At 38.7% G+C, this 23,050-nt stretch overlaps 2 protein-coding genes across 3 annotated transcripts; one reads left to right on the top strand and one right to left on the bottom strand.

Moving 5' to 3' along the window:
* Window positions 1-1,088: 1,088 nt before the first annotated feature.
* Window positions 1,089-13,984, bottom strand: ptpdc1a (protein tyrosine phosphatase domain containing 1a). The gene is made up of 10 exons (XM_058631839.1): window positions 13,805-13,984; window positions 11,060-11,151; window positions 7,889-8,060; window positions 7,488-7,568; window positions 7,124-7,242; window positions 5,915-6,052; window positions 4,483-5,582; window positions 3,927-4,112; window positions 3,419-3,529; window positions 1,089-2,650 (listed from the first exon to the last, which is right to left on the bottom strand). The coding sequence occupies exons 1-10, from the start codon at window positions 13,849-13,851 to the stop codon at window positions 2,537-2,539; spliced, it is 2,160 nt and encodes a 719-aa protein (XP_058487822.1). The 5' UTR covers window positions 13,852-13,984; the 3' UTR covers window positions 1,089-2,536.
* A 926-nt stretch (window positions 13,985-14,910) lies between these two features.
* On the top strand, window positions 14,911-22,940 carry LOC131460931 (carbohydrate sulfotransferase 15-like). Of its 2 annotated transcripts, none has more exons than XM_058631841.1 (9): window positions 14,911-15,337; window positions 16,584-16,930; window positions 18,030-18,297; window positions 19,077-19,217; window positions 19,782-19,935; window positions 20,129-20,282; window positions 21,430-21,538; window positions 22,008-22,202; window positions 22,648-22,940. In XM_058631841.1, exons 2-8 carry the CDS (start codon window positions 16,628-16,630, stop codon window positions 22,196-22,198), a joined length of 1,320 nt encoding a protein of 439 aa, XP_058487824.1. In that variant the 5' UTR covers window positions 14,911-15,337; window positions 16,584-16,627; the 3' UTR covers window positions 22,199-22,202; window positions 22,648-22,940. The 2 variants fall into 2 exon arrangements, with proteins under 2 accessions (XP_058487824.1, XP_058487823.1); XM_058631840.1 differs by having other exon boundaries at window positions 14,925-15,337; window positions 21,391-21,538.
* Window positions 22,941-23,050: the final 110 nt, after the last annotated feature.

Genomic DNA, 23,050 nt, shown 5'->3' on the forward strand with positions numbered 1-23,050 from the left:
GGGTTTGGGCGGACAATTCATGGGCCAGCTCAGGTCAGGTTGTAATTTTCTGGCCCGTTGAGAACTCTACACTGAGCTACCATTGCTCAATCTACCATTACTTCTAAAACTTAAGTAAACAATTTTAATCAGAAAAATACTTTTGATAAGTACAGTAAATGTCATATACTTTTTCTTAAGTAATCTTATAAAAAGTGACCACCGGTATCCTTTTAGGTACTTTATACAAGACTTGAAATGATAATGTTCTCAAATTTCTAACCTAAAATTAATCAGTTTTAATGATTTCTTATGTTATACGAAGCAAAGAAACCAAAAATAATTATTTACAATTAATTTAGGAATCAATTGTTGCAGTGCTAATGGTTATAATCTCACTTTAATTTGCTTGTATCTTTTATCAACCAGTTAAAAGTGAGTTATCTGAGATTATAATCTGACAGACATCTATGCAAAGGTTATACAGCAGGGGTCTCCAACGAGTAACTCCCAGTCTATTTCCCAGTAGCTTGCCTTCAGTAGTGAAACACACCCCGTTTAAATTTGTATCCAAACTCAGAGGTGTCCCACCCTTTAAAACTAAATGATTATTTGCCAATTTGTTGTCAAACAGTTGTGCTGCGGTCGTCTTGATGTGTGTGTGTATCATATCAAAGTTCAGACTGTCAGATGGACATTTAAATGACACTTCAATGGATCCACTCCAGGATACACCTCTCTTGTTGACTCCATGTAGTGTCAGCCATCTCATGTGGGTAGATAATATCAAAATGAAACGTGAATAAGACAAAAATGTTGGTGTATTTGTGAATGCATTGTTCTGTTTTGACAGCATTAATATTTTAATTTGATAGCGTGTATACTAGAAAACAATGCACACAAAAATACAAAATGTACATGGAGGTGAATTAGATACTATTTTTGTTATGTTTATTGAGTTGTGGACATCGGTATTTTGTTAATGTTCAGGCAAAACAAGCTTATTCAGTTTATTTGGTTTGAAATAGGCCATGATTTTGTAAAAGTAGCTCTCAGAAGAAACAAGGTTGGAGAACCCTGTTGTATGTGCCCATATAAAACAAATGAGATTGGTTTTAATTTATTTATTTTTTTATTATGAAGGTGTACTAGTGCAGTTCTTGAAAAGTGTTCAAAGGTCTGTATGGAGCATTGTGTTTGTGTGTTGCATAGCAAAGAGACTCACACACAATGATTTGCAACAATATAATAATTCTTGCAAGTATAGAAAGTGTTTTTTCTTCATGTTTTGATTCCCCAACAGCTTTGTTTTACTTGCTTCTACCACCAGGGGGCGCCTGAGGGTGGGTGAGTGAAATTAATTATTAAATGGAGGATAACACCTGTTTCTCTCACTGAACGTTCTTCTTTCCAAGATGAACTATTGATAGATTTAGTTCACAGACTCACGCAGCTTGCAGTCAGTTGTGTTTAATTGTGTAAGAAGTAGGCCACTGTAATTGTGAAAAAATGGTGCTTGTTGAAAATTCTGCACAGTAACTTCACACCCTTCATGTTATTATTATCATTACTGTTCCATATTCAGTGTGTGTCAGCAGATCTGAAGTTACATTAGTGTCATGAATGAGATGAGAGGCAGCCCTCAAAACACACACACAGCATTCTGAGGACACTCACTAATAGATGTAATACCTTCGCAAGCCCTTTACCTTAAACTTAACCATCACAACTAAATGACTCACCCTTAACTGAAACCTAATTGTAACCCTAAAACCAAAAAAGCCCATTTAAGGTGTGACAGAACATGAGGACCAGGAAACTGTCCTCACTTCCTGTGGTTTATAACTTTTTTTGGGCCTTACAAAGATATATACATGTAACACACACACACAGAGCAGCAGCAGAATCCAGGCATAGATCAGTTTAGCTGAGGCAGACATTTTGCTAACATGTAACAGTGGAGGCAGCTTGATGTTTGACATATGCCTGTACAACAGAAGACTTCAGTGAAAGTTTTTTTTCCCCGGTGCACAGTATTACGGACATAATTGATTGGGAGAGAAAATGCAGTGTGGCCAGTTGTTTGCAGTGCTATAACAATAACCACAGCTTACAGCTTAGTACATTCTACAAGAACAAAGCAACCTCACAGCCTGTCGTCAAAGCAGGTTGAACTTGCTCAGAAGCTAGTTTAACCTACAGAAGCTAGTTTAACCTACCTGAGTAACAAGCCGGGTGACATTTTTAAGTAACATGGACATCATTGGAATATTCCTCAGTCATTGTCTACAGAATAACACATACTGTACACAAATATTACAGTAGGACACATGACAAACTGAGCACAGTGGCACATTAACACAGATTGGCAGTGCTTGACTCCGTTAAGTGCTTCAAACAACAACACAATCCTAAACCTACTACACATTTTCAATCCTGAATGACAAAAGATTGGCAGACCTCTGCAGACTCTGATGCAAAGATTGGATATAAAAAAAATTCAATAATGCCCGAAAAATCAGTCATTCGTTCTCTAGTTAGACTAATTAAGGCTTGATCAGATGTCTTCATTCAGTTCCACAGCTTTGTCACGCAGCTCGTGAAGAATGGGAGTCAGGATTGCTTTCAGCGTTGTGTATAAACACTCATTCTTCTCTGAAGCAGGGTCAAGCTGGTGATCAAATTTAAGAGATCTGATTAATACAAAACAATTGCAAATGTTAAAGCTCTTGCATAAAACTTTTAGGAGGGTTTCATGGCAGAAACTGAATATACAACCTATGAGCACGATTGTACAACTGTAACATAACTTTCAAATAAAACTTCAGTAGGTTTTCATAGCCTTAGAATTAGCATTTAATCTGTACTTTAGGCAAAGGCCTTGCTTTATATCTAAACGGAAAATAATGTCATCCCTTCTGGTATGTAAAGGCTACCATGAGCCATGTTTCCGGGTACTGTTTGGTTTGTTACAGTACGGTACAGTTTGGAACAGTAAAGTCCTCGGTTAGTCTCACGTTTCGAGCTGAGAACAGTACCATTACTTGGTAGGTGGGGTGCGGGCTGTACCCGATGGCCGTGTCAGCAAGATACATAGCGTGACGTTGTAATTTTGCTCCGAAAACAACACAACACAACAGAGCAGCTAATTTTTTTCCTGCTCAGTTTGTAGCTGTTCAAACAAGATGTCAAGCTTTGTATGAAAATAGACTGCCACCATTGAAGAAACACCGGTCGCAAGGGAATGATGCTTTTCTGTCGCTCAATCAGTGGACTGTCATGGGTCTAGCTCCACCTGTACCATACCCATTACTCTGGTAACCCAAGGTAAGGGTACTGAAAAACGGAATGGTTTGTTATTTTGGTACTATTCCTAATGTAAACGCAAAAAAGTACCGCACCATTAACTGAAGGCTCAGCATCTCATGTTAATCCTCACCTTAGTAAATACTGTTATTGTACGGTTGAGAAAACAAGTTTCCATGTCTTCAGGCATTGGCAGGAGATGAGCAGCACAATCGAGAATACACAGCAGAGTGAGTCGGTGACCCTGGCAACAGGAAGGAGAGGGACATATGATAATATCAGATCACATGACAACAATTTCAGCTTAATGTTTACATTGTCAGTCCTTCACAAGACATAATAATATCACGTTTTTTTTTAAAGTACAGATATTTTTTTTTTTTTTTGCAGCAGCAATGCTTATTTTAATATGTTAGTCAAGAGAGAACATTTGTGGTGTTTTGGATTATGGGGCTGTTTGTTGTGATGTATGTGTATATCATACATCACAACAGGACATGATGATGATATTTGTTTTCTGAAACAGACCTTGTATCAGTTCTGATACATGCACTGTATACAGTAATTTTGTATACAATAAGTCAAGCTTTACCACACTGATTTGTACAGCTGTAAATGTTATAAGTGACAGGAATCTGTACCTTCTCCAGTGAATCGAGGGCATTCTGTGGGTTTACATCCTTCCCACTCAGAGCTTTTATATCCTCACTGCTTATGACTGGATCCCTGAGCTGCTCCAGCCACGACCACATCAGACTGGAGAGGACCAGAGGGTCTCTCTCCATGCACAACCTCTCCCATGCTCCCTCTCTGGAGTTCAGCTCCATCTATCACAGCAAAAAGCAAACACACTGTTTCAAATATGTCTGTAGATAAAAAAAATAAAAATAAAATAAAAACCAGGGCTTATCAGATGCTTTTTGTCATTTTGTCAATCCTGAGTGCCAAGCACCCAGTGTTTGTTAAATGTGGATGTGCCTGCTTTTGCACATTTTCTGTATCACATTTTTATACACATGCAACAATAAGTAGAAATGAATTGGCCCTAAATTATGTGGGCTAGTTTATTTTAAGCTGTGTGATGCATCTTATTGCTTTTCAATACTCTCTACTTAAACTGTACATTAGTGGTTTATTGCTCTTAATACTACATGTTACTGCCTGGTATTCTTGCTGACATGTTATGGAGGAACCTACCTGCCACTGTAACACCTTAGAGGTCAGATCTTTGTCTGTCACATCCGTGGCCAGAACTTTGGCCACCAGCATGCGTCTGCTCTCTGGAGGGAGCTCAACCTGGGGGGTGATGAAAGGACCTGTGACATTCCCTCTCTCTGACCCACCCACTGTCACAACCACGTCTGGCTGCTCATCACTAGTTGCACGTCTGCTGTTGGTTAAGGCTGGTAGTGCGGCGTCATAGTGGGATTTTTTCCCTTGCTCTGACAGATCTAAAGACAAACTCTGAATCATTTTATGTGGCTGTTTTTTTAACAAGGGAGACCAAGTGTCTTGCTGTGCTTCTATATTTGGGTCCTGGAGAGATCCAAGAGAAAGGTCACACAGTCTGTTGGGTTTTGAGGCTGCAAGGCTGGTGTGAGACAAGGACTGTTTCATCAGGTAGTTAAATGGATTGATGTTCCCCAGATTTCCTGAATAGTGCTGCTGTGGTGTATGTTTATGAAGGACAGGGTCACTGTAGCTGAGTCTCCTACTGTTGAAGAGACATTTCTGAGGGCTTTTTATGTTCTGCTTCCTCCACAGAGGGTCCAGGTCATTATCACTGGTCACAGGCTGATCATGAGAGGTTGTGGTTTGCAGAGCAGCGGAGATTAGTGGGTTAGATAAACAAGGAGGAACAGGAATCCCCTTCCCTCGCATCTCCTTCCCTAGTTGCTGAAGGGCCTGTTGGGAGACGGTCTTCTCCACCTCTGCTGTGAGGTCGGGCATCTCTGGCCATTCCTGCTCAATCACCACTTGTCTGTTGGCTGCAATGTCAAGGAGGAGCCTGCACACTAGCTGTACAATTTTTGGGACATTCTTCATCTGCCGAGCCTCATAGCCATGCAGCAGGTGGCGCTGTCGAGCGAGGTACTGAGACAGGGTGACCGCATTCGCTCTAGGCTCCGCACAGGAGAAGACACTTCGAAGAGGAGTAAGGAATTGGGCAAACTCCCTGACACAGAGCAGCTGGCCTCTGGTCTGGATGGAGTTGGGTCTCTTGGCTCGTATAAAAAGGATTGCCTGGTCAGCACTCATCCTGGATGTGAAGACCAAGTAACAGGCCAACAACACGCCTACAGAAAGACAAATAACAGAGTTATAGAAGCATTGGTCGATCTCCAGAGCTCTATTGTGAGCTCAATACATCTCAGAAAGCAACTTTCCAGTATCCTAAAACATTTATCCAATCATCTAATCAGAAGCCAAACCTCTTCCTCTCAGAAGTGGTCCTCTCAGCATGTGAGGTCAACCGTTTGCCCTCCTCACTCGGTATGTTTATGCTTCAACCGCAGCCACAGACAGAAAATTGAAGCTGACAGCAGCTTTGACCTTTGACCACCCATCACCAAATTATGATTTCATATTAACATTTGTCCCAAATTTGAATTTGGCTGATGATACAGACCTGTTCTTCCAAGACCCGCATGGCAGTGGACGGCCATTTTTCCTTCTTGGACTGCAAATGACATGACTTTCACCATGTCAAGGATTGTAGTCAGAGATGCAACACCATAGTCCTTCCAGCCAAAATTGTAGTAATAGACTGAAATAAACCAAATCAGTCATTAGACAATTATTTTTAGAGCTGTTCAATATCTTCCTGATAATATTATAAGACAATATTTTGTCTTCCTTGTCAAGAGGCAGAGGCATTAGCTAACCCTCCCACTGTTTACCCTAGTAAAATGGTAAAATAATCACATTTGAACCTCGCCAGAGCAGGTGGTAAAAAAGCACGAGGTACTTTCCCAAAAAAAGAAAAACAATGTTGAGCCGAGCCAAGCCGTGGCAGAACTAGAACTGTGTAGTGGAAAAAACTGACATTGTAACTTTGACAAAAATGTGGAGAAATAATTCAGACCAATGTGTTAAATTTCTATCACATTGACAAAAAGAGCAGCTGTAAAGGTAATAAAGGTAACAAGGCAATGTTCCTTCTCTTCTTGTAGTGTCCAAATGAAGACAACGCTATTCAAGATGGATGGGATGTTTTGTTAAGCTGACTAAAAAACCTCAAGAGAGCTTGTTAAGAAGAGAAATCAAGAGTGCAGCCTCCTGCACGCATCACATGTTTGAAATCCCATAGTAATTACATGGCCACAACAAGGGACAACATTATGTTCCAGGTGTAAGCAAAACACAATATTGATGGTAAAGAGAAAAATGTGAAGTCCACCCTAGTTTCTACAGCAACTAGACAGCCCTGTCTTTTATTCAAATAAACACTTGTGTCATTGTTTGCAAGACCAAAATGATTTTTTTAATGAGTCTGCATCAGCTTCCCAGAAGAGGTCAGAGGGCATCCAAGCAAAGCTAAATGAAGCATCCTCTGAAAAGCACTTTAGCAAGGGCATAGTGCTGCTACTCGGGCAAAAGAAAGTGCAGCTACCACCATGATGCTACTGCTTGAGGGGCCGGGGTAAAAAGCTTCCGTGTAATGGTAAGTACATGTTAGACATTTTGTTCAGCATTTGTTAGGAGTAAAGCTGAATCTCTTTCATTCATTGTAATTTCTCTGATGACATCAATGCTGGGTCACATGGATGTGTGTTGCATATGCATGTGGGTTTTGTATCCTGTTTGTGACAGTCCACAGTCTGCTAGTGACACTCACTGCCTGCCTCCATGAAGGTTTCTGGTCGATAGGTGAAGCCACTCTCCTGCTCAAGTGGGTTACCACAGCTGGCGTGTTCTCCAGGCCGCTGCAGGTTAATAACCGTCTTCAAACCACACCTGAGCAAAGCAACCAGTTTGAACACTCAACAAACCACCACAGGTCAACACATTCATAGCAATATTTCTATCTCACAATACTGCATGTGAGCACAAGCCAGCTGGCGCAAAAAGCAATCTACAAAACAAACATTCTACATTTCATTGGTAATCTTCAGCAAAGCATAAATAAGAAAACAAACAGAAAATGAAACTAAACTTTTAAATTCTAACATTGTTTGAAAGACTAATTGAAGTGACTGTACCTTTGAAACTGTTCAATTATATTATATTTCTCTACGATTTCAGTAGAAGGCCTTGCCATAGCTAGCAAGTTGTCGGTTATCCTGTACAAAGAATATAACGAGTTAGTGGATCTGAGGAATAAACAACAAATATCAATACTGTGACTTCATTGCAAAACAACTGGAAAAAAATAATCAGTTGGCTGATTAATTATTTTTATTCCAACCCACTTGGAATAATTTTGACATTACTTAAATATGTGATGTGTTTGGTTATTCCAGATTGACAAAATCACACTACAAAGCCAAACCAGGACAAATTAATTAACTTTTTATGTACCTATTGATGTTGACCCATACTAACCCTATTTAAAATAACATGATGCCCGTGTAAAAGGTAGTGTTGAGACTGGCCAACGTACCAGGATGAGTAGAGTCCTTTGATTGCTTGCTCCTCGTTACTCCATCGAGAGGGATTTTCATATTTGCAGGCCTTCCCTCCACAGGCCATGGAGCACTGCATGTGACCAGGGATGACATGCCTGAGGGTCTCCCCCATCTTGGTGTATTTTGCCGTGGGGACCCTTGCATTGGCTGAAAGAAAAATTAAAAGAAAGGTAAGTATCATTATTAATTTGCATTACTTAAGGATTCTTTATTGTGTTTACGTCTCCTGGTTTTGCATTCAGTAGTAGGCTGAAACTGGTTCATGCTGACAGCCACCATGACTCTGTGGGAAGACGAGGAGAGGATCTCTAAGGCTGAACTGCGTCTGCGCTGCAAGACCTACATCAAAACATCTGAGGCAGAGTGCCTGCAGTCATGGTTCCATATGCACACCATCATCTCCCCAGCTAAAGAGTGCCGTCCTCTGTGCTGCTGCATTTCGCAGTGTCTTCTGTGCTGTAACCAGCACTGGGAGCAGCTATGGACTAACAAAGGCTCATGACTCAACACAGCAGCGCTGTGCTTGTGGTGAATCACTGCACAATAATCACCCAATGCCAATGAAAGGCAAATACAACAATTTGGTTCATCAGCAGCATCTGATGGGTGTCTATGACAACCATCTCCAAAGTCTATAATAATGGGAGATGTGTATTTGGAGGGGATGAGACATAACATTCACACAGATATAAGGCAGGCTTGTAACTTAAATGGGAAAATAACACATTTGCTTTAAGGCTGGTCAACTGCACAGCAGTCAGACATAACACCAACTGCTGTTTACAAGCACACAAACATGAGTGTTTACATAAAACATATGTTGGACTGTCTTTTGTGGTTAGCTGTAGGTGACTGGACTTGCTTGAGTTAAGTTGAAGCCGTTTCACCTCTCATTCGAGAGGCTTCTTGATTTCTGACTAACTGGTGGAAAAACCAGGTATCCCGTATCCTATAGCCCCAGAGGCTAAATACAGAGGTATTTAACTGACGTATTAAGCCTCTGAGGCTGAAACCTGTCTAGAGAGTTGTGAAGTTAAACAATGCAAATTCTTTACCCCTCTCATCCAGTTTCAACCAGTTAGTCAGAACTGAAGAAGCCTCTGCCCAGTCGACAACAACAAAAGATGACTACGACCTGGATCACTGAGAATCTTCACAGACAAGTTGGGCTGTGAATTTTGACTGAATGTAATTATTATTGTCTGATGAGGTTTAGTTGAAGTGATAGCAGACCCATTTTAGTGTCCCTATCATTTGCTGTTTCCTCACTTTTCCTCACACACTCTGTAGCGGCAGTACCAATGTGTTTCTATGAGGGGGGCAACAGAAAATAGCACATCAAACAATTATCATATACTCTAACTATATAAATAACTAATACAATAATGACTTTAAATTGTAGCATTTTGCAATACAGGCAAAACAAGACATACATATTTCCTCTTAGGTATGAATTATGGAGAGTGCCCATTAACACCTGTTGCATTGTCAGCTCAATCCATTAAACCTGCTCCCTTGCATCCAATACATGCTGTTAGTCAACCTTTTGAACACTTGGTGATTGACTGACTGACCACCCAAATCCAAGTCTGAAAATGTGTAACTTTTCACAGCGATGTGTCATACTACCAGGTATCACTTGTCGAATGTAACTACAAAGTCCATTTTGAAAGCTTAAACCAAGTTTATCTCCATTTTTGGCATTCCAAAGGTTGTTCAAATTGATCAGGACAAAAATGTCAATGCACGGGTGGCCAACTACTAGAGAGTATGTGTTCTGGGGGTGTAGTTTAGCTCCGAAGACCACTCGGCTAACTGAGGCAGACAAAGACAGGAGTAGTAGACTGGCTCATTCTGCAGAAACCAAGAGGTTTTCATTAAGGCCCTATATCAAACAGTACTGTAACTCTACCACAGACACTGTGCTCAAATGTCCACTCAATACTTCAGTAGCCAGTCCAACTGAAGCCCCCAAACATCAATGTTAAATGTTACTGTTAGTTTACTGAGCCACTCAGTGTGGGAGAGCAGCAGGCACATATACAGACAGCAAGGATGCATGAGGGCTGCAACCTCAGAGATCATTACAGGCTGCACATGTAATAAAATAAAACCAATCACCCCTTGTGCTAAGAGTCTTTAAAATGCAGTATATGGACCAATTTCATCAAACAAAAAAAAAGAATCAAATTACAAACATATCATTTGACAACAGATTTGTTGTGTTTGTGGTTATAGTCAGCTCAGGATACTGACTTGTGAGGTTCACACCAAAGCAACCCTAACCAAAGCAACTGAATTTATATCAAATATATAACATTTATATCATTGGACACCTTGCAATTTTACCCCAGACACTACATATTAAACCATTCTTCTTATGTAATAGAAACGATGACAATGTTTTTGGGTATATAACCAGCATACTACCTACTGAAAAAGAAAGATAAGAGATAAGCTATTGAGTATTGTGCACTGAACTTTATTATTATTACATTGATTGAAAGGCAATTCAAAATCCACCAGCACAAATCAATGACATAACAAAACTGCATCCCCAAATGCACACACATAAGGTTGAAAAACTGTGTGCTTTCTCTTTCCTGTTTACAGTTCCTAAATACCTGTGACACCTACATATACCCTATCCTACTCTAATTAACCACCTGTGCCCTGTGGTGCACAAAGACATCCGCAGTGCGCACACACACACACACACACTGACGCACAAAACAGTCCACACCAGTGTTTTGTTTTTTTACCTAATCGACTTTGTTTTGTTTTTTTTCTTTTTTAAATATGTATAAATAAGTTCTGTGAATTCAGCTTCCTGAATTTCCTGAATTTATATGGACCAAACAACTAGTCATTTTAACTGATCTAATATCTAGTTGCGTTCTAGTTAATTATTTTAACAGTAATTTGAATTGCAATTTGATTCCCAATTACAGAAGGAAAGGTACTTTTTATTTACTTATTGGAGCACTGGTTTTGTCTCCTTACTAAAACCTGGCCAGCAAAGTTTCAGCACATCATTAGAAATGTTTATTAATTAAAATGCCAATTTAGAAGCAAAGCATTTTAAGTCTACAGTCGCCAGCATAACCATCACATTTTTGTTTGTGTGTTGTGTGTAGCTCTCCTACCTGTCTCCATATCTGTGTTGATCTCTCCACCTCGGACTCCAGTCATGGGTAGGTCACTCAGGACGCTGACTCCAACTGCCATGGCAGGTGGGCTGAAAGGAGTAAATAAACATTGTGTCAGAGGCAAAAGAAAAGGTGAAAGAAAACCCAGCTCAAGTACAAGCTTGGCTGTGCTGATGATGCAAACACTCAAGAGATGTACACAAATGAGATACGAGGAGCATGAGATGTGTTGCCTGGCAGGATCACCCAAGGGGAGAGAGAGGGAAATGTGCAAACCGAGCCAATCAGCAACTCATGTATTAGTCTGACCACTGCACCTCTGGGAGCAGGTGGGTGTGCTCTGGAGACCACAGTGGGAGCTGGGAGCACTTGAGATCATAGGTGCTGTGTTACAAACCAGAGAAATGAGCACACACCAAACAACCTCATCACACTCCGAGTTACAACCAGCAAGTATCTAAGTATTAGAGATCAGGCAAATTTCACAAAGCTGAAGTCCCTGATCAATTATTCAAACCCACACATCCACCTACAATTTTGTGGTGTCAGAGCAATACATCTACACTGCATGGGATTTCTGTAGCCTGATCTCACCCTTGTGCCACACAGTGTGTCAGTTTAACTCCAAAGACCAAAGGTTTCTCAAGTTACATTCAGAACTACAATGGCCCACACCACTTGTGCTAACTGAAGTTGCAAGAGTGAAACAGTGCACCTCACTGCTCTCTTTGCCTTACTGTGGTCCATTAACAATTGAGCAGGGTTGGTGTAGTTCACCTGATAACTTTTTGATGGGCAAACAGCTCCATGATCTTTGCTTTTTTTCTTCCTCTTTGATCAAGTCAGTCAGAATTTCAATCAAAGTAAGACATGTATATAAGACTAATTCTTTACTGTGGACCTGCTTTTGAAACTGAAAGCATTAAAAAGGATGAATTTTAGATAATGAATAAATGTCCTGTCTTTGCAAAATGATCAGAAAAACTGAAATGTCATGATAAATTCCATGTTTGGTATATTTTATTGCCCAAATGTTGCGATTTCCTACGAATTTTCCACATCATGGAAATTATAGGGCCCTGTATAATTGCTGTAAAACAAGTTTCTTATATGAAGAAATAATCAAGCCAATTGTGTATCAAATTAGTTGGGGATTGAGTTAGTATTTGATTACTAGTCGATTACTTTTTACTTCAGCATTCCACTGTTAAAACAGTTTTTGTAATTTTCTGCCCATACAAAAAAGAGAACCAATGCAAAGTGTGACCCACTATTGTGATTCCAAAAACCAAGGGTTTAACCTGAAGTCCCCTCATTTACCACAAATCTTGCATTATAACACATGCCCCGTAGTCAAGTTAAGTTAAAACCCGTCTTTTTTCATCCATTCAACTGCTTTTGGACTTCGCTGTAATCCATGCATCCCATTATAAACTGATATGGCACCACAATCTAATGTGTCCAACACCAAAGTCAGAAAGAAATCAACTGAGCAGTCTTTGCAGGAGCTCCTGATTACAAACTGGTGAATGATGAGGAAAGCCAGTGGACAGAAGCTGTTGGTGGACATGAGAGAAATTGTGTGAAAGCTGAGAGATGCTTTCAGCGATGCTGCTAATGAATGTGGGATGTGAGAAAATTTTACACTGAGTGTGCTAATAAAGCAATATGGCAGACGAGATGGTACTATTTCTCACCTTATATTTCAGCTCTTTATCAACTACTAAAGTGGTGGGGTATGATGCTGCTTATGTTGACAGTGTTCACAAGGAGAACACATATTTGAGGTTGGAGTATGGAATTTTCAGTCACCATGATGGTGGTGGTGCATCCATCCATTTTCTGCCCCTTTATCCTCCACAGGAGGGTTGTTAGTTGCCAATCTCATCTGACATAGGGCGATAGGCAGGGTACACCCTGGGCAGTTCGCCAGTCCATCAAACATTCACATTCACAGCTACGGTCAATTTAGAGTGACTCATCCCATAGAGTTACCTAATCCCCATTATTGCATGTTTATGGACTCTGGGAGGACCCACACACACACAGGGTGAACATGCAAACTCCATGCTGAAAGGCCCTTATTCCAACTGGGAACCCAAGTCTTCTTACTGCAAAGGGCCTCAAACCAGTTAATAATTATATTTATTTGTATTATTTGGGGAAAAAAATCCAGGATCTTCAGTGTTCTAAATGTGAATGTGTTCTTTATTACTGATCCCAAAATAAATGAAAATGTCACCATTTTCTGACACTGTACAGACCACAGGAGCTGAATGATTATTATAGAAACTAACCAACAGATTAGTCGATTATGAAAATAAGTTAGTTGCAGTCCCACAACAGTTTTACTCATTATGGGTCACAACATTACATGAATATCCCTGTTTTCAGACACAATTTCCACTTGAAAACAGCTTCAGGTATCTCTGTCAGGTGTGATACAGTATCATCATATGACTGATAATGTGTGCCAGTGGAGGAGAAATCAAAGTTAAGCCAACCAGCAGCTTACTGACAGTACCAGCACTACAGATACTCGATGCTGATACGTGTTCACCTCATGTCGTTAACTGCTGTCTTACCCTGCCACTATAAAGGCTTCTTCTGAAAAACATCATAACCTCTGTGTGACGCTAAGTGTTCGAGATGCTGCTAGTGCAAGCTAATGATTAGCCCAACGCCGGATGCTGTACTGCATTAGCCGAAGCTAGCACTGAAGCAACGGAAACCCCAACTTACCGTTTCCTGTCGTCTGTCTCCGGGTATGCATTAAGTATTTCTAACATCGTTGATTAATCTAGCTAAAGCCACAGTCGTTTTGTCGCTGGCATACACCAAACCGGGATTTTCTACTTGCCACATCATTTGGTTAGCTAAGGGAAGCTAGCTTGCTAGCTAACCGAGCAACCTGACATGTTGTTGTTTTTTTTTTTTTATAAGAAAACTTTATTAGAACAAGTATACAATACAGTGCATACAATTGACAATACGAACAGAGCCAGGGGCTAAGACAAATCTTAACTACATAAAAAAAAGCTGATACAAAAGAAAAAAATATATAATAGAAAGACTTTGTAAAGCTTACATAGGGTAAATGTCTTCATTGTTTGTTTTATTGGGACACTCAGAAATTGTTGAAATATATTGTTGGTAAAACCTGAAAGGCCAGAAAAATTTGATTTGTGAATATATAATTTAGATTAAAGGCAGGTTAATTAAATTTAATTGACTAGTAAGGTTATTAACATGATCAGTAAAACCAAACAATATATTTCCCCGATGTAGAGTGAAATTCTGGTGGATATGTTCAGAAATGTATTGCGTTAATTCACTCCATAATTGTATGATGTGAGGACGGGACCAAAATAAATGAACTAGGTGCAGCTAACATTAGTATGCTTTTTTATTCTTTCTATGTGTAAGAAGTTGTTGGATAGAACGAACCTGTGAAGAAACCCCTCTAACTTTGTTAGTGACAACGTATGTGGAAGCAATGAAACTTTTTCCTTACATATGAAGACCAGTATGATGACACAAATCCCCAAAATGTGTGTTAATCTCAAACATTTAACAAGGAAATTTGTATTTATCGACAGCAATGTCATAAAGCTGGTCGATTGTGAGCCGAATCCCAACCCATGTGCACTGTGTCAGACGGAGTCTCCGGTCATGGCGGAAGTACTGAACAAATCTTTTTAATAAACTGATTCTAATGATTTAGTACACCGAAAAGAACTTATTCGCCCGTTTGTGTGTGTTTCGTATAAAACTACATCAGGATAGTTTTAGAAGATGTTGAGTTAGATGTTGGGCTGCCATGAAAACATGGTGATCCAGAATACAGGTCCCCTGATATAAAGGCTTATACTGGAGTATTTAAAGACAGCAGTTTACACAATCAGCCTGGTAAATGTACAATTATTAAACTAATAATAATAATAACTGGACCTTTAAATCTGGGAAAAACAAACAAAGGAGATGAGATGCATAGTCCCCTCTTTATCAACCACAGCTGCAGAGAGGGTCAGCAGCACAAAGTTCCTGGAGGGCAAATCATACAGGTTAAACCTGAACTGGTCCTGCAACACAATAGCTCTTAATGTTCATAGGCAGGAAAAGTGATCTCGCCTGTTTCAGCATGACAACATTCTACACTGGAAATACTGAAGCATCACGACACACTGCATCACTGTCTGGTTTGAGAACTGTGCAGTGGCTCAGAAGAAAATCTGGAGAGCAGCAGAACAGATCATAGATACGTCTTCTCCCACAGTAAGTGACATTTAAACTGACACTTTACATGTTTTTCTATGAAAAAAAAACCCATCAGTGTCTGATCATTTTTACAATTACTTTATAAAAATATTTTTTTTATTACTGTGTCTTTAAGTATTTTATTTAAACTGTTTACAACTACACAAACATACATCAGTGACATTGAGGAATCTGTAATCTTATATTTTCTTATTTTTATCTTTATACATTCATGTATTTTATTGTGATGAACAGCTATGCTGAAGAAGGTGCTGGTCTAGTCTAGTGCATGCCTGAAAAAGAGGAATGGCTGACTGAGGCTACTCCCAATAATCTTATTTTCTGGGTCAAGTAGTCAGCTACAGATGATCGATAAGAACCACAGTTCAATGGTCAGGTTAAATCCTTTATTGAACTTGTCCACTACCTCACGATACAAAGGTTTTATGTATGTGTGGAAAAAAAAAAAAAAAACATTAACAACTTGCATAGACTGAGCTCTATGCTGATAATGAAAAGTGTATTCTCAAAAGCACTCTAATACCACAATGTATCAAATAATATATAAATTGGAAAACATGATAGTAAATGCTGTGCTGAAAATATGTCTATGATTCAATACACTTTACAGGCATGGCAAACTGATGAACACACCAACTTTGTCACATGGAATTCAAACTAGACATGTTTTGGTGAAATTTTGATACCAATGTCGTCAGGTGCAGGACTTGTGATGTTTTTTTGGCTACTACATTGCCATGTTGACAGTGATCATTGTCAGTGTGAAGGTTCTATTCTTGGTCTTACGTCACGTTTCAGTGTCGTAAACTCAAGGGGCGCAGTCTCAAAAATTACTATAATTTTAGCTGCCACATTTATCAAAGGCTGATCAGGTGTACACCAGAATTGGCTGGCATATGCATATTTCGTGGGACTAGGCGTGCGGTGATATTTACAACTGAATCTGCACCAGTTTCTACACAAGTTTGATAACTGAGGGCTGCAGTGTCACGAATGGTCGTCTTGAACTGTGTGGACCTGTCACTCACAAACAAGAATGTCCTCATAACTTGGTTGGTGCAACAGAAGACTCTCTCACTAACACTTGGGAAAACAATAATTATTTTCATATTGAAATTGCTATTTGAAAGGGTGCACTTCCTTTGTTCTATTTTGTGCCAATTTTAATGAACGCTACAAACAATAATGTTAGAGTCACACCAATATGCTCCTAACCTTCAATTTCAATTTGTCACCTCCATAGCTTGCCTTACGGATAAGGGAAGGATAAAGCCTGTTTTGGGAGTCATGGGTCTGCTGCTTGGATGGAGAATCTCAAAAATCCGACTGTTCACCATCATTCTGGCACTGAGCATTTTCATCATGGCTTTACATTTTTTGCCATGGATCAAGACAGAACTTCTAAACACTTCTGGGCCCCCTCAGCCCATTGGTATGGCTGTCAGGGCTGAGGGGGCGGGAAATGTTCAAGTTCCACTTGTAAACAGTGTAATAGATCTGGAAGTGCTGGTGAAACTGGTCAGCACCAAACTGGAGTATGCACCCAGGAAGCTGCCAGAGGAAGCGGAAATAATAGAAGCGGAGCCTGAAGTAAGTTTATTAAAAAATGACCTTAGATATTTTTATCTAAGGTTAGTTCAACTATGATAAAAGTAATGTTTGATATTTAGCTCTACAATGGATTTCCTTTTTTATTTTGTCACTATTTAATATTCATCTCTCTACAAGTTATATACCAATAAGTTCTGTGTCAGTGTGACATGTATGGTCTGAACATCCAACTGTTTTAAAAGCCATATATAGAAACTAATACAGTCCAAATAGGTTATTGTAAAGCTCATAGACAAGGAAATGATTGATTCATAATCTACAGACAATACAAATGCAAAAACAAGGAAGAAAATAATACAAGCAATAAAACAAGGAAATAATAAAGAAGCTATGTATATATATATATATATATGTATATATATATATATATATATATATATACACCTACCCCGCTTACTTACATTTAAATCATCACAACATATGGTTCTTTTAGCAGTCTACTAATTGAAGCCATTTCCAGCCAGAATCAATGACCAATTCCAGACTGTATTTGAAGCCCATTCCAATCTTAAACTGGCATCTTCTCCAAAATAAATCAGTGAGAAATGTCTGTGAAAATGTCTTGTGGATGTTATGGTCTCACTCATAGTTTCAGATCTTTTTCAAAATGGCATGATTTCTATTTTATGACAATTAAGCCTCAGAAGAGTGACAAAAGTCATCTCAGACAGTTTCAACCGAAACTCATGACTTCCCTTAAGACCTACAGCAGAGGTGTTTTGAAGGACCCACCGGACCAACACTAACTCTACTGGTCTACCAACAAACTACCCATTTTTAGAATTGAATTATCTCTTGCTGCTACAAATAAAAACCTTGGTATGACTACTTTATTCAACTTAACATAATCCGTCCCACCACTGTCTAATTTTGAAATGATTACAAATTGTGAAATTTTGTAAGCAAGTTAGTGGTGTGGGGCTTCAATAAGAGGTTTTCAGATCCATGCTGTCATTGCAGTGTCGGCTAGATGCCCGATTTGCCTTCCCTTTTGCAACATCTCTCTTGAGCAGTGTGTTATTCACTATAATTATATAATTTTGATGTTTTGCTAACTTTTTCATGTGTTTCTCTGCAGTTGTTCTCTGTAATTCCTCACCAATTCCTTCCAAACCTCTTGAACCCTTGCTGGTATGAGGAGTCATTTGAAAATGTTAAATCACAACACAGGATTAAGTTCCACCAGCAAGGTGACAAACTGTTTCATCTGCGTTGCCTACCATACGTTTACATCATCGGCCAACCAAAGTGTGGCACAACAGATTTGTTTAACAGATTACAGATGCATCCAGAGGCCAATTACAACCACATAAAGGAGCCAAAATGGTGGACCAAGACAGGCTATGGTAAGTCATCAGCAGATGGATGTATGTTGTTATTTTATTATAATAGTACAATTTTAATTTTATATATGATGATCATTTAAGTTATCCATGCAGAGACAGTTTAGAAGTAAGTATAATTACTTACTTACTTACTTCTATAATAAAGTTTTATTTGAAAATGATAATTTGAACGTTTGGCTGACTTTTGGGGCTTTTTCAAGAACAGGTGAGACTATAGTCCTGAGATACTGAAGACATTTAGCACTGCTATTGACATATGAACTATGTCAACTCCCAACCTCGGTAACAGAGTCACTGTTATACAGAAATGACTAAACTTCCCCTGGAGTGTGGGAGTTATTTGGGTTAGGGAAAAGAAATGATTGATCTTCGCAGATTATATTTTAGTCCTAATGTCAGATCCACAAAGGTCAATATCCCCCTCTGTTGGATATGGTTAACTTATACCATAAAAAATAAAAAATAAATAAAACATTTTCACCACAGTTACAATTAAAATAACAAAGAAAAATCAAACAAAAAAAAAGTGTGAGCAAAACAACAACATCTATTGTGTAACTATTACACATGCATGTTGCATTGTTTGTCTCATTATACAGTTAATGAGTGTTAATGCTGTGTTTGTTATTTATGTTTGTCTTTGCTACTTTTTATGTTTTACGAATTAAGAATTTGCTTAGATTTTTTTTACTTTGTGGATTTGAAATCTTAAAACAATCTGTAAAATGACGAATTTGCTGAAGAAGTCCATGACTTAAATCATTATGGTGTTTCTCCAGTTGTAAACGACGTTGTTAACATGGTGAACAATACTGGTGTGCAAGACTACCTGGATCTGTATAATTGGGCAGGCGTCAATATCCAAGCAGGACTCAATGGACGCATTGAAAAAGACTTCAATCCACTCAAGGGAATAGCAGGTGAATACATGTCAAAGTCTTTTAATGTGTGTCTGTGTTAAATGCTCTTCAACATTCATTGTATGCTAGAGGGAAGATATTTCTTTGTTGTTGTCATTCGCTGTTTCCAGAGGACTTTGAATGACTTAGAATATTACCACATTATCACATTATACACGATTACTGTGTTGAAGTTCACATTACAACAGATCATTTGTGGCCCACGGTCTCACATGGCTCTGGTTGCTGCTGTTTATCTGCGATTGTACATGTTTGAAGAATGTTGTCACCTGGGTATGGCTCTGACAAACAGAAAAAAATGACTAGGGACAAAAAGGATCCCATCCACAAAGTGTATTATTGATCTTGAAAGGCAAACTTTTGAATTTATTTGATTTTGCTTTAGCTCTTTGAAGTTGTGTAGTCAAGAATGCTGTTCAACTTGCCACATTTGCCCTGTAGTTTCACAACCCAGTCTCCAGGATTATACTGTATCTGGCCATTGTATGTTTCTGCAAACCTCAGATACTTTGATTGATTGATACAGATTGGAAGGGAACACTAAGACTTTCGTTGTCTTGACAGTTGATGCCAGTCCATCACTCATGTGGGACAACAGAGCCAGGAACGTGGAGAAAATGAGGGATGGTGTCGAACCCATGGTCCTGATCGAGGACTTGATTCACAAAGTTCAGCCTGGTGCAAAAATCATAGCCATCATTAGAGATCCAACGGAGCGGTATGACAAACAAAGATATCCATCTAAACATCTGCCTTTACAGATACGTGTGACTTTATATGAACACCTTGTGATCAGTAATTTATCACTGCTCAAAATATATAGTATTTGTTTTAAATTTTCCTGGTGTACATTCAGCAATGTCTTTTTATAGATCCAACTAGTTTACATCTGTGTTTTACTCTCTTCGCAGGCTTTATTCCAGCTACTTGTACACTAAGGAATCCTTTCTGTCAAAAGAACATTTCCATAGTTTAGTTGAAAGACTGGTCAAGTTGTTTCAGTCCTGCCTGTCTGAGAAGTCACTTCGTTTTTGTGCATACAACCCGGACCTAATGCATAGTTTGGTAGGTTGAAATAATGTTCTCTCTTTTATCTCTTTAGATGGCAGGTCACATAAGAAAAAATAACACTTAATTACTAAATGTTAGTATAAGCTACTAATTTGCACTTTGAGCATTTTTAACTGTCTTCCAAGAGGTTGTAACTGCACAGGTGATGCTATCAGGAACTGTAAACATGTAAAACATTTCCTGAATTTTGTTCCGGTAATACATTGTCTATGGAAAAGTAAGAGATTGCAATTCATTTTAATTTTATAATTTTTTAGGTGACAAAGATGTTAAACTGTACTTAAGACCTAACCTGTAGGACCTGTAGGAAGAAACAACAAAACAAAACAAACACATTTTCCTTGGACTAAAAGAGAGATTTAGGGCTTCTATAGTTTACAGATACAGTACAGTAAATCCTTACAAAACCCAGAAAAAATAAGGCTTACAGATGTGTTAATGTATGGCCCAAAGGTGAAAATAACAACAGTTAAAGGTGCAGAAATAAGAGCTTGGATGTTTGGTAACAACGACCCCTTCAGCTTGTATCAGTCACTTTTCCCACAGCGAGTTATGAGCTCTGTCAGCCAGTCAACTCTATTCACTCTATTCTATTCCTAAGAGATGGACTTCAATGAAAGCAGCAAACAGCTCAGCCTGAAACTAGCATAATCAATGATAATAACATAATCAAAAAAAAAAAAAAAGAATGCCTCAAGAGTCTTTGTTTATATGGGTCTTCTGTTTGGGATGAGATGAGAAAGAAAGGTTTGTGACAATCTACTTGAGAAGTGTCTCAGCTTAGTATGCCTTGCTGCCCTCATCAGGAGTTGTAGTGTCTGTGCATCTGGATTAAATTTTGGGATTTTAATCTTTTTTTTTTTTTTAACTATTTCAGCAAACAAATTAATATGAACTTCATCAATGACTCCTTTTCTCTGTTTGACTTAAGATGGTCGAAGGCAAAAAGCGTATATCACTTCCTAATTCTATTTTTTAAACACTAGTCCGACCCTAAACATAGTATGAACATTCAGCCTAATGTTTTATTTAATTTGAAAGATTTAGTACTAAAACAGGTTGGTTTGTATGCACCCAAAATGTGTTTCTATTTTCCCCACAGATCAAGATACCTTTGGGGATGTATTATGTCTTCTTACAGGACTGGCTGACTGTTTTCCCCAGAGAGCAGATTTTAATACTGCGATATGAAGACTACGCAACCAATGTTGAAGAGGAACTGAAGAAAGTTTTTGATTTTCTGAGACTCGGTATGTATGCAAAAATCTACAGAACCATCTCTTGAAGTGAACCGCTCATCATTATTCTGTGTATAACATTTAAGCAACACTAAGTTGGATTTCCCCAGTTAAGTGAATGGTTTTGTCTATTACACCTGTTGTAATATATATGTCACCCTAGCTCCCTCCAGTAATGAGCATGAGGCCCATGGTCATGTTTAAAAATGGGTTTTATTTCACACACGGACGAAACTACTGTATGTATGGATGTCCCAAATGATACAGCTTCGTCTACATGGCACATGGAACTATTTACATACATAACCTATTCTGACTTCAATTTGAAACTCACAGCACCGCATGGGTCGGAACAAGGGCTTTTCTGCATGGAGTTTGTATGTTCTCCGGGTTCTCCTGCTTTTTCTAACAGTCCAAAAACATGCAATATGGGGATTAGGTTAATATAAGCATATAAACTCATGTCCCACTTTTCTTACAGATCCTCTAACACCGGAAAAGGAAAAAGAGGTGTTCCAAAAGAAGATTTATAACACTCAGGAAGATCAATACGAGAAGATAGGTCCTATGCTTCCAACCACCAAACACCTTCTCAGGGAATTGTACAAGCCCTTCAACAATAAACTCGCCAGTTTACTAGAAGATGAGGCCTTTCTCTGGAATGAAACCTGATTAGGTATGAGCATATACAAAAACTGGACAAATATGAAACTCATTTTAATGATCAGAGGAAATACTTTTGTTGTCTCATTGTTGTGGGTTAGCTTATATGAGTGTCATTAATCACAAGGTCATCATTACTCAAGATATTGAACATCACAAACAATTCTGGGGACTAATGGGTATTGAATATTGTTATTTGGACAACCAGGGTCAATGCCAAAGCACATAAAAAGGACTAGAAATCATCTTAGAGAGGGGGTATCTTTGTAAACCTATGATTCATGGTATATGTTCCATTAAAGAAATCTGAGATGATAGAGGGGTGTAAATATATATATGTGTGTGTATACGTGTGTTGTTAAGTCACTACAGGACAAATGTGTTAAACTGCATTCGTTCTAACTGATTACTGAGTGGTAAACATGTTAAGTAAAGTTTTCTGTGGTTTCATTGTTCAGGTGCTGGTGTGTGCAGATTTGTCAACAGACATGTGGCCGGTTCTAAAGAAAACCACTAGAGGGAGACATGTTCCAACAAAGGGAGGTAGTTTACAACATTGCTCAGACAACTCCAGTAAATTCATCATTGTTATTGGTACACATGGTCTTCTCTGGGTCAGCTCCGACTCTGTGAGCAAGGATGACTCATATTAGTGTTTAAGAGACTGTTTGACTAAATATATGTTGATCTGCAATGATTAATCTATTAGAAATTGATTACTTAATAAATCATCAACTATTTTAAACATAAATTCTATTGGTTTAAGTGTTTTTTTAAAAATAAAGATTAAATAAAAGCTCTGTGAATTCAGCTAATGAAATGTAAATTGTTGTTTCTTTGCTCCATATAACAAAGAAATCA

The sequence above is a fragment of the Solea solea genome, chromosome 6 (assembly GCF_958295425.1).
Source record: "Solea solea chromosome 6, fSolSol10.1, whole genome shotgun sequence".
In the NCBI taxonomy this organism is placed as follows: Eukaryota; Metazoa; Chordata; class Actinopteri; order Pleuronectiformes; family Soleidae; genus Solea; species Solea solea.